Here is an 11,724-nt window from a genome sequence, read left to right on the forward strand (position 1 = left end):
GGGTGAGTAGCACGCTATACAAATATGCTGATTGATTGATTGATTGGTTACGCCTTTCAAAGCTCTCAGAGGCAGGGAAGCTGGTTCTAAACTTATGCCTAAATGATTCTCTAATTTGATTACTGGCTCTGAATTGTTTCATAAAAGAAATACTATGATAGATAATCAAATCGTCAAAGATAGAGTCTTTAATAAACAACTCTTACAGAAGAAATTTTATGATAGGTCTTATGGTTCATTTACTCCCAACATTAAGGCCAATGATTGGGTTCTCATAAAAAACATTTAAAGTTTGCAAGGGTCAATCTAAATTCACTTTACCTGTTCGAGTAATCAAGGTCACTAAAGCTTCAGTGTTCTTACACAATAAAGGTTGGTGGAACAAGAACAATGTTGTCAAAATCAATAACAATCAGGTCAATATTTTCAATACAGTTTATGCCAACAAGCTTAATGAAAATGATTCTGATTTCACTTTTGGACCTGGTTTTGAAAGATCAAATACTACTAATGGTGCTCATATTAATGATATTCCAGAAAATGGTGCTAAAATTCATCTAGTTGTTCTGGTTCTTCAAGTCAAGTCAAGTCAAGTCATAAAATTTGTATAGCGCACTACATACCCAGAGGGTTTCAAGGCGCTTAGGAAGGGGAGGAGGATTATTTGTCAAATATCCACGTTTTAAGCTGCTTTCTGAACGCTAGGTGGTTCTGGGTGAGGCGCAGGTAAGCGGGGAGTGAGTTCCATGTTTTAGCAGCCTGGTATGAAAAGGATCTGCCTCCCATGGTGGTCTTGTTGATGCGAGGTACAGTGGCGAGGGCTTGGCTGGAAGACCGTAGTTGGCGGGGGGGGGGGGGGGGGGTGTAGAAGGACAGTCGAGAGTTGAGGCAATCTGGTCCGATGTCGTAGAGTGATTTGTGTGCGTGGGTAAGCAGTCGGAAAGTGATCCTCTTATTGACGGGTAGCCAGTGGAGGTCTTTAAGGTGACCAGAGATGTGTTTGTTGCGTGGGATGTCTAATATGAGCCTGGCTGATGCGTTTTGGATTCGTTGGAGTTTTTTCTGGAGTTTTGCGGTAGTACCCGCGTAGAGGGTGTTTCCGTAGTCCAGTCGGCTCGTGACCAGAGCGTGGGTGACTGTTTTCCTTGTTTCGGAGGGGATCCAGCGAAATGTTTTTCTGAGAATGCGAAGAATGTTGAAGCATGAAGAGGATACGGCGCTGACTTGTCTGTTCATCGAAAGTGAGGAATCCAGGATGACGCCCAGGTTCCGTGCGTGGTCTGTCGGGATGGGTGCTTTTCCGAGGGCTTCCGGCCACCAGGAGTCGTCCCATGAAGAGGGGGAAGTACCTAAGATGAGGACTTCTGTTTTGTCTGAGTTCAGTTTCAGACGGCTTTGTTTCATCCATTCGGCAACTTCTTTCATTCCTTCGTGTAGGTTAGTTTTGGCGGTGCTGGGGTCATTGGTGAGAGAGAGGATTAGTTGAGTGTCGTCCGCGTAGGAGATGATGTTGAGGTTGTGTTGGCGTGCGATGGCCGCGAGGGGGCTCATGTATACGTTGAAGAGGGTGGGACTGAGTGAGGATCCTTGAGGTACGCCGCAGATGACTTCAGAGGCCTCGGACTTGAATGGAGGAAGGCGGACTCTCTGGGTTCTTCCGGTGAGGAACGAGGTGATCCATTCAAGTGCTTTTCCTTGGATTCCGATGTTATTGAGGCGTTGTAGGAGGGTGCTGTGGCAGACTGTATCGAATGCTGCAGAGAGGTCGAGGAGGATGAGGGCGACTGTGTCTCCATTGTCCAGTAGAGTTCGAATGTCGTCTGTTGCTGCGATGAGCGCGGTCTCAGTGCTGTGTTTTGCTCGGAAGCCAGATTGTGAGGGGTCGAGGGATTTGTTGGCTTCGAGGAAAGCGGCGAGTTGGTTGTTGACGGCTTTCTCGATGACTTTGGCCGGGAATGGAAGAAGCGAGATGGGGCGGTAATTTTTGAGTTCGGTGGGGTCCGCTGTTGGTTTTTTCAGAAGGGCGGTGAGTTCAGCGTGTTTCCAGTCTTCTGGGAAGGTGGCGGAGTTGAAGGAGCAGTTGATGACGTCTCGGAGGTGCGGTGCGATGACGGAGTCATGGCACCTGTACGTGATCATCGCATTTGTAGACTGCATGTCAAGTACAATGATTATGTATTGTATGGACTTTATTTATTGTTTTTTTAATTATTTTTTACAGTTTGTTATAAGGGGGAGGGTATTTAATATGTACATATGCATATTGCTTTAAGGTTTGGAATGTTCTGTTGGAATGTACACGTCACTTGAATGTCTGTTCATTAGAACTCTGTGTGAGGCAGTTGTTTCCTGGCCTCTTAGATTAATCAGCTTTTAATGTGGGCTCCTTCCACAACTCTTTAACTTATAATAAATTAGAGGTATTTTATCTCTTGGAGTTCCTGCTTATTATTGGTGTTCCCTCATACTACAGTGTGTTATACAGTAATAGTGGCTGTTGAAATACACTCATAAATTGACAAACAGCTCTAGTACAAATCTAACGTAGTAAGGGCAAATATGGGTGCAGGTTGTTTGATTTTCCTAAGAAGGTTTCTACAAAATGTATGAACTGCATAAATCTGCTCAACACAGTGGGTAGCCTCCTTGCATGCAGAAGATAATGTGGTGGCTAGTTTAAACTTGTTAAATGGAAAACATAGCCGCTTACTACACTCAGTTAGTAAAGTCAAATTTAGCAAAGCAGACCTATAGACGGTGGCAATGTAAAGAGAAGAACTTCACAGGCACAAATCTCCGGACCAGAAAAACTCAATGGAAAATACGTTTATCAAATATTAATGGACAGCCAGGCTCTTGGAAGCAGGAGCTTTGGTGATTAGCAAGGCTTGAGCCTCGACAGCAACGGATAGCCATCCTGGTAAGATGCAGACCAAAGTATGGGGAGCCAGGGACAAGAGAACAGAGAAACACAGAACTGGGGGCTTGCACAAAGAAACTAAAAGACACAGGAGGCTAAAAAGAGTAGGACAGGAGGAAGGGAACCAAGAGGCAGAGACTTAAACATACTCTGGGTCAGACAGACAGACTCTGAGATCGTAAGCCATACAGACCTGGTTTAAGAGATGCAGATACAGACACTGGAAAATCAAGACAAAGATCACACAAGACACAAACACTGGGAACACAGAAACAAGCAATGTTAGATAGAAACTAGATTAGGTATGACCAGGGCTGCTAGAATTAAACGATTTTGCAGCTGTAATGTTTTTGCATAATTATAGATATATCGCATTGCCACATAATCCAAAATGTACTGGATAATCTGCAGATTTTAACAACAAAAAACATTTTCTAGATCAAAAGTTATTAAAAATGTAGCAACACGGGTTGAAGCGCAGGGGGAATGCCCTCACAAAGGTTGACTGGTCATCTTTCTGTTGCCTATTGCTGTATTTGGGTGTCAGAATGGTACTAATGGGGTGGGTGAAACCTTGCCCACAGTGTTAACGTGTAAAAACGATAAAAAAATGAGATAATTCTTTGATCAAGTGTTTTGCATTACACTGCATAATTTGCCTTCTCTAGCCACATAATTTAGTAAACTGTCACAAAATGTGGTCCTCCCATGCTGCGTAATTCCAGTGGTCCGACATATGACAGTAAAGGACAGATAAAAAGGACACCGCCGATCAGACTTTGGGCTTCAGGATAGTCTCACTTTCTTGAGGAAGCACTTGCTATAGAACAGCTGCGTTATGCCAATGCCTGGAACACAAACAAAGGTAACTGGTCCTGCCAAGAACAAGGGGGCCTAAATAGCTAATAAGCCTTGGAGAAGGATAGCATTTACAAGCGAGCGGCAGACCCTGATGCAGAGGTCTAGCCCGGGGCCAGGGTTCAATTCCCCGCCTCGGCGGGTCTTGGGCTCAAAATTCCACGGACCTGATAATTCTCGCCTCTTTGCCTATTCCAATCATGGAGTCCCACTCTGCAACTCTGGGCAATAGCTTGCTTAATCTCCACAACAGCCCCAACAGCGCTGGGATGCCTGGCTTCACCTTGGGGGTGCCCAGGAGTGGACGCCTCACAGGAAAAGCCAGGATGGGTTCCACAGCGGTATTCGTACAAGCGCCTGGAGACCCTTGCAGGTGAGTAGTGCGCTATACAACTATCAATTTACATTTACATTTACATTAAACTCCTTCCGGGTTTGGCATCTAAAAACAAGTTGAATGAACTGTGGTCATTAGCTATGTATCAAGAGTCTACACTAGAACAATTTCATCTTCATAGCTTTAGGGTGTAGTGAATCACAAAACAATATATAATTGACAGCCGTGTTATTAAGAGGTTTACTGACTGCAGTCTTCTAACTTGGCCAAACAATAACATTCCAATTGGAATTGTAGGTAAAAATAAAATGGGGGGGGGGGGGGGGGAGGGGGAGTACCATGCTGCAAGCTATCAAAATTGAATGCCACTTTTCCCCATTTCCTTGGATAAATTCCACTCGCCTTTCACACGCTTTCCCACTCTACTCTTTTCACATTCGCAACTCACCTTATTTCTTGTAATAATTAATTATCTGTCACAAATCACTTCTTCCATCACTCGTCAACTCTCTTTTTCTACATGGCCCACTCCTGTACTCCCCCTTTCATCCTCTCTCAACACAGTCACATTCATCTTTAAAACTTGACACACTCTCCGCCTTTTACCATTCCGCATTCGTTATTTCCCCATATCACCTCTTTCCTTTCATCTCATCCCCACATATCCTTCGCGCATATTTTCTTCCCATCGTCCTTCCTGCTCCTGTCCCTTTCTTGCATACCTGGCGTTAACCAACCTTTCTTCACTCACTGGTCTCTTTTCATATTGTTTCCACTCATCTTCTCATTTCAGGAACAGAATCAACTTTATTCGGCTGAAAAACAGCCATATGACCCACCATGTCGATAAAAACACAGGTAAAACACATAAAATCAACTAGTAAGAAACAGATGGTTAAAAGGTTCATCATGCATGAGTAATCAAAGTGCACAGTCCTCTTAGAACGTACTGCTGCTCGAAGAAACAAATTTACACAATGGCAAATTACATCATCTGAAAATTCTTGTAAAAAGCGGAAGGCCTGGAAGCAATTTCGAAAATATATAAGCCACAAAAGAGGTACTAAAACCTTTTTGGTATAAAATTGATAATCACAGAAAAAGAGAAAATGGATCATCGATTGTTTAGACACATTTTTACATGGGCGTACTTTGGAGTCAAGCTTATGTTGGTACTCAAGTAGAAAACCTAGGGGGTATTTCATTGTAACAGCTCTAAAAAGAAATAATAGGGAGTGCTCCCAGCTCCCACTGATATTCCACAAGCAACTGGAGAGAAAGACTCCAGGATTGAAGTGCAGATAACATTAGGTTTCAGGACCTCTGCACTTAACTTCTCGGCTTAAAACTGTTCTATCAATAAGACTTGGACTTGCTACCTGCCTAGAGCAGTGCGTGGAGCTATATCAGAGAAGATGTGGCGTTAGTTAAACCAATCCCTTCCAAAGATTTTTTTTCACGTACGCCAACCATGGGATGGAAGGGCCTTTCTCACAGGCCAAGCAATCAGAGATTATATTCCTTGTAAGTTAGGGTTTTTCCATGCTCAAAATGGATAGCCATAATAGGGGTGGGCAGGTGCGAATTCGGTAACTTAAATAAGTTAGGCCCAACTCCTTGTGGCAAATAAAATGGGGAGTCGATACATTGAATGTCAAAATTCTCCTACAAAATCGTTTTTCTTCCCTCTGAAGTGTCTTTGGGTCATTAATGCCCCACACTGGGCAGAAAATATTGGTAGCAGGGGTAAGAGCGCCCTACTACCTGGTGGAGATGGTTAACTGAGGAGTGAGCCTACTGCTCTCGATAGCTTAGCCCTGCTCTGTGGAATATGGGGAGATCATGAGCCAGTGGAACTAAAGGTGACCCCCAAGTAGGAGAAAGTGCTAGTACTTAACAAGGTATTCAACCCTACTGTGATAGATGAAAATCGCCTTCTCTTTGGGCCACAAGACATTATAAAAGATTTGGCAACATTAGCCAACAAGTCAAGTTCGGCATAAAATGCATAAATGAATGGACTAGACGCAGGGCTCTGGAAGTGCGATGAATTAACACAGCATGATCAGCATAGAGTAACGCGGGAAGGGGACGTCATTTATTATTGGTACTTCAAGGCACACTTAGTGAGCTCTGGGCCAAGGTTATTTATGCGCAAAATGAATAGCAGCGGAGCAAGCACGCACCCTAGGCGGACCCCTCCTCCTTCCTGTGCTAAATTCATCTGACAGCTCCCAATTGTTATAAAACCTACCTCAGACTTTTATACCTCTGTGTAAAGATATTTATGAATGTACGGGTGTTTAATCTGTTCCAAACTCGATGCAGAGTTGACACAGCTTCTACCGGTTGACATAGTCAAAGGTCATCAACAAGTCCATAAAGTACGGTGTAATGAAGACTATTTTGCCACAGTATAGCTCCCAATAATTCATTGTAGTCTGATACATTGTTCTACCATGCCTATGCCATTGCAGAAGCCAAAATGTTGTTGTCGTTAACCAACTCCAATAGACTCTGCCAAGAAGTTTGTCGGGATGTCAGTCAATGAGATAGGGTGGTAGCATTTAGGTTCAGAACCGCTCCTTTTCTTGAAAACTGGGACGATGACTGGGGTGACCTGGGAGGTTGTAATTGTGACTCAAGCCATTATAGATGTTAATCAACAGTGGGGTCCAAAGGTTCATATTACATGTTATTATGTCAATGAGAACACCATACGGCACTGGTGCTTTGACCCCCAAACTCTCCTGAATAGCAACCATAACTTCCTCCAAGGAGACAGCTAAAAATGGAGGTGGATACTTATGGGCTAACTGGCTACAATTAGATTCGCTATCTGCATAGATATTATCAAAATATGCCACCCATTCTTCACCTTTTATATGGCAACTGAGGGATGAGCCAACCTGATCTAGAGATCTCATGTTTGATACGGCTCTCCAATAGGTCATACTATCTTTAGTCTTGGCAGTGTCTGTTAGTGTGATCCACTGCTGGGTAATGACTACCTTCCATCTCTTACTTGTGACTAGTTCATAATGCTTTCGCAGGGTGGTCATGTGCGCCATCACAAGGGTGCATATTAAGAGCTCTATGCAGAAGGCAATTAGCCAAAGATCAGATCAAACCACCGTGGGGCCTGATACACTGGTTTAATAGGTTTTGAGAGGGTGCCATATAGCAGGAAGTTTGTTAGATTTCAGGAAATAAAGATATAGTCAAATAATGGGGAACTATTCCTTCGCCTAAAACTCGGCAACCCCTGCATACCTGGCCCAGGTCCCTCCACCTCATTATGCATATGGGAGGAGACGAGCAATATCTATAACTCATTGGTTCTCAAGTCAGTTCTTGTGAGAGCCACTAGCTGTTTCCAAACTCTACAACTAAGTAATCTAGCATTGAAATCTCCAAACAAAGATTCATTTGTTGACCCTAATAAGATATGCTCCCCACATTAGCTGATATATATTAAAATATTCCTGGGAATCGTTGATTAAGCACATTAAAAACTCATTATTGTAAAAATGAATGAGATATAACGTCAAGGCCCCCTTAAAAAGAATGGCTTGATAATCACTCCCCAGAGTTTTCAACGCCTCTGCATAGCCTCCGAGTAGTAAGATAATCAAGATAGTCAAACCTCCTGAGGCGGTCCAGAACAGCTGGTCGGTTAAAACACATGAAGCCTTCAAAAGCTGTAGGGTTTGTCTCCCAACTTTCCGGCATTCTTATCATTAATACGTTACTTTCTCCTTGATCTGCTTTTTGTCATCTTACTTCTCTCTTCTATTTGCATCATCTGCTTTACATTTTACTCTCCCAAAACCCTTCAATTTTCGCTTGCTTTCCTTTGCTTCGCTATTTCTCTTTTCGTCTTTCCCTTTATTATTTTCGTCTTCCTTTAATCAGACCCTCCAGGATATCGCGATTTCGCGATTTGCCGCGAAATCGGCACTTTCGTAAAAATGCCGCGATTTTCACAAAAGTGCCCGCGAAATCGGCACTTTAGTAGAAATCGCGGCATTTTTACAAAAGCCGCCATATCCTGGGGGGTCTCTTGTGCTTCTTGAACGACGTACTCCGCATTCCTAGAGTCTTTACGTTAGAACAAAAAGGGTGATCAGGAATTGAAAGGCTCTCGGGGTGTTTGTGTCGAGTCTGTGTGTGCGTGCAGAGAGCGGAGGATCGGGGAGCAGCAGGAGCTCGGGTCTGAAAGGGGCTATCGCAGCGGGGCGTCCGGAAGGACTAAAGGGCTCCTCTGAGAATGGAGGCCCGAGCGGCCGTTTCATCCCTGCGACGAGTCACACAGGGCCTGGTAGGAAGCACACACACACCGCCCACGGGGCACGACGGGCGCCTCGCTGGGTGAAGGGCAGCTCAAGGCAAAGCTCGATAGTTCAGTCCATTTTCTCTTTCTCCACACAGTTAAAGCGACCAAGATATGTTTAGTATCCGTTTCCGCAGACCTTCTTTGTCAGTGCATGAGTTAGCTTGCATGTCACACTGTGTGGGCTGACACGTGCTGTAAGTAATTAAAGATAGCGCTGATACTGATGCATTTATGCTTGTATTTCCATTGGAAATGTTTCATTGACATCAGCACTTCTTAAATTTTCCAGGTTAACGTTCCTTGTTTACATTCTTCAGTGACAGGAATTCAGTAAAATCAGCCTGCACTTTTCTAAAAGCGAAGGCTCGGCGCCGATTTTCAATTGCTGGCGAAGCTCTTACATGCCACTTGATGTCGGTAGAGCAGGCATGTTTCCCCCGCCGCGGCGCGCTCTGCTGCCCTGTTTATTATTATTTATTGATTAGGAATCTGCAGTTTGTCAAACAGTCTTTTCCCAATCATCCCAGATAAATGGCTCTTGACTTTAATGGTGCTGCAGATTTAAACACCCACCGGCCGTCTTGAACTTACTCACACAATAATTTGGCAAATGTAGTTTTTTTCCCCTTCTCCACGTTTCCCAAATTGCTGAATGAATGACCTCTGTCTGTGACAGCCGTCCTGTCGCTGTAGCCCGCCTATTCAACTACTTTCAAAGCAGCATTAGCACTCTAGACAGCCCCATCCCATCTAAAAAAATAAAATAGACGACTCCCGTCAACAAACTGTCTGCCCTTTTCACTAGGTTTCCCCGCTGACCTCCCCAATCTCCGCTTGTCAACCAACTGCTTTATCTCCGCTGTTAGTATCACCACAAACTACCCCATCTCACCTCTAACAGTGAATAGTCCCATCTTCCTTCCCAAGCCCAGTTACCCGTCTTCTCTTAGTCGTTGAGCTGCACAGAAAAATGCTATTTTCCCTCTCAATACTATCACCACATACCTCTTTCCATCTCCCCATTGTCAAAAAGCCACTCCATCCTGCTCCCCTCTCAAGGGATAACAGCCTTCAGCTGTGGGCTGCTTCCTCTATTCCATATTCCAGGTTGCCTATTCAAAGTGGAATACTCTGCTAAAACAGTTTCCATTGATTTAAGGCTGAAAATGAATGATTATGGGTCAAATAAAGTGCCGCAAAAATGCCGCTAAATTTCCATATTTGTGCCGCTAAATTTCCATATTTGTGCCGCTAAATTTGCGAATCCATGCCGCTATATCCTGGGGGGTCTGTTTAATCTCCCCTCCCTCTCAAACCTTCACTTACCTTATTCCTCTCAAAACTTGCCGGTAGTTTAATCTTTCAGTATCACCCTCCTCACTTCTGCCGACTTTTCAATAGTTTTCTCGATCGACATCCTTTACTTGTTTGGTAACTTTCATTCAACCTATCCTTTCATCTCTGCGAAGCTTCTCTTTTTACCAGGGCTCGAGTCGGGGTACCACGCAGGTGGACGGCGTCCCCCCACTTATTTTAATTTATTTTACCAGGTGGACGCCGTCCCCCCTGCAAAGATGCCCTTGCTAAGGAATTGTGTATTCTTGCCATTAACTGCATGCAAAAACACAACAAATATAAAGACGGAGAGGGAACGCCCAGCGGTCCCACCACTGACTGTTCCCGATAGAAGCTGTAGTTACAAGCATAGTAAGCACATGGGAAGCTATTCACAAAAAAAGCTACATCCCCTCCCCACCCTCCGACTGGGAAGGGCTCTTTGAACAGCCTACAGGTACGGCTTTTTACGTTTTTATCTAACTCACTAATGTGACGGGCGTAGGTGAAGTATGTAATGTCATGTTAACAGATGTATATAGGACTGCTCAAATAACATTGCAAGAGTTGATTCTACACCCTGCAAAAAACCCTTGGGTCCACAGTGCTAGGCTGCCTGTGAAATTACAGAAACATGTTTTGTTTTTTATTCTTTTTCAAAATACATTTTCAAATAAAGGCTCTCTTTCTTCAACATATATGTACTGCACTATAGGACTAATTTACATAGATGTGTTTTGGAAGTGCAGATATGTGTGAAAGGAATGCTCTAATTTTTATCTTTCGTGACGTCACTTCCGGCCGTGACGTCACAACATGCCTTTGAGCATCCCCCCACTTCTATGTTTTTACCTTTCGTGACGTCACTTCCTGTCATGACGTCACTTCCTGTATTTGAGCGTCCCCCCACTTCTTTATTTAGGACTTGTGCCCTGCTTTTTACCCCTTCCCTCTATTACACCATTTTTGTCTAGACAATGTTACACTACCATCGGCTGATTTCTCTCGTCTCGTCCCTTTCTCACTCCCTGTTCCACCTTCCTCCCATGCTGTCATCCCCCCTCACACCTCTGAACACACCTGAACTGTTTCTCACTCTGTCCTAACTTTTATTTTCTCCATTCACACACTAGCCTCACCACCGGCTGCGGTACACTCACCGCAGGCTGCCCCTGCCCGTTCTCTTCTGCCCCTGCCTCCTCGTCACGGCAATCATGTTCATGCTCTTCGTCCCGGGTGGCTCCCATGTCGCCACTGTATGAAATTTCAACCCGGGCTCGTAACAGAACTAGCGAACTACAATTCAGCCTGCCAAGGCATCCTTGCAAAGACAGGTGTGACGTCATGACAGCGCGACGCAGCTCTGAGAACACATGAAGATGGAAAAGGGACTAGCCATGTTTACGGACCGGAGAACTTCTCAGAATTAAGCCGAGCTAATGTAGTTAACAGTAGTAGCCAGCAGAGAGCGCCATGCACCTAGTCAGAAGAGTTTTCAGAATCTTCTCTTTCAGTTACAATCACCAACAGTTGGAGAAAGTGACAGTACTAAAAACAAGCACTGGCAATGCCAATCTGTTTGGCTTGGACTGTTGTATGGTAATATGAAGCAATGAGTATTACAAATAGATAGCATGGGACTGGATATGTAATTATGTTGAATCAAAGAAATGTAAACTAGTATTGGGGCGAGTCAAAAGACCAGGTTATAGTTGCACTGTTGAGTCAGACCTAAAACTCCATGTACCTTAATTATTGCCCTCCCCCCATCAGTGCTGCTGCCAGAGAAAAACAACAAAGTAAAGTTATCTATGATACTTTAGTGGCATTACAATGACAATTGTAGGCCCTGATTCAAGTTCGGGCAGCTTGATAAATAAAATGATCACAGCTTTTCAGAGGGCAAGCACTTTTTTTGTGGACACAGACAACTTCTGA

At 44.1% G+C, this 11,724-nt stretch overlaps 1 protein-coding gene across 1 annotated transcript in view; it reads right to left on the reverse strand.

Moving 5' to 3' along the window:
* The window catches only part of DNTTIP1 (deoxynucleotidyltransferase terminal interacting protein 1), an 86,429-nt gene extending 75,308 nt beyond the window's left edge, over positions 1-11,121 (reverse strand). The window contains exon 1 of the mRNA XM_086932582.1: positions 10,947-11,121. Within this exon, the coding sequence (XP_086788708.1) occupies positions 10,947-11,033 (87 nt within the window). The 5' untranslated portion in view covers positions 11,034-11,121. The remainder of the gene's footprint in view (positions 1-10,946) is intronic.
* Positions 11,122-11,724: the final 603 nt, after the last annotated feature.

This window comes from Lissotriton vulgaris, chromosome 7, assembly GCF_964263255.1.
Source record: "Lissotriton vulgaris chromosome 7, aLisVul1.2, whole genome shotgun sequence".
Lineage (NCBI taxonomy): Eukaryota > Metazoa > Chordata > Amphibia > Caudata > Salamandridae > Lissotriton > Lissotriton vulgaris.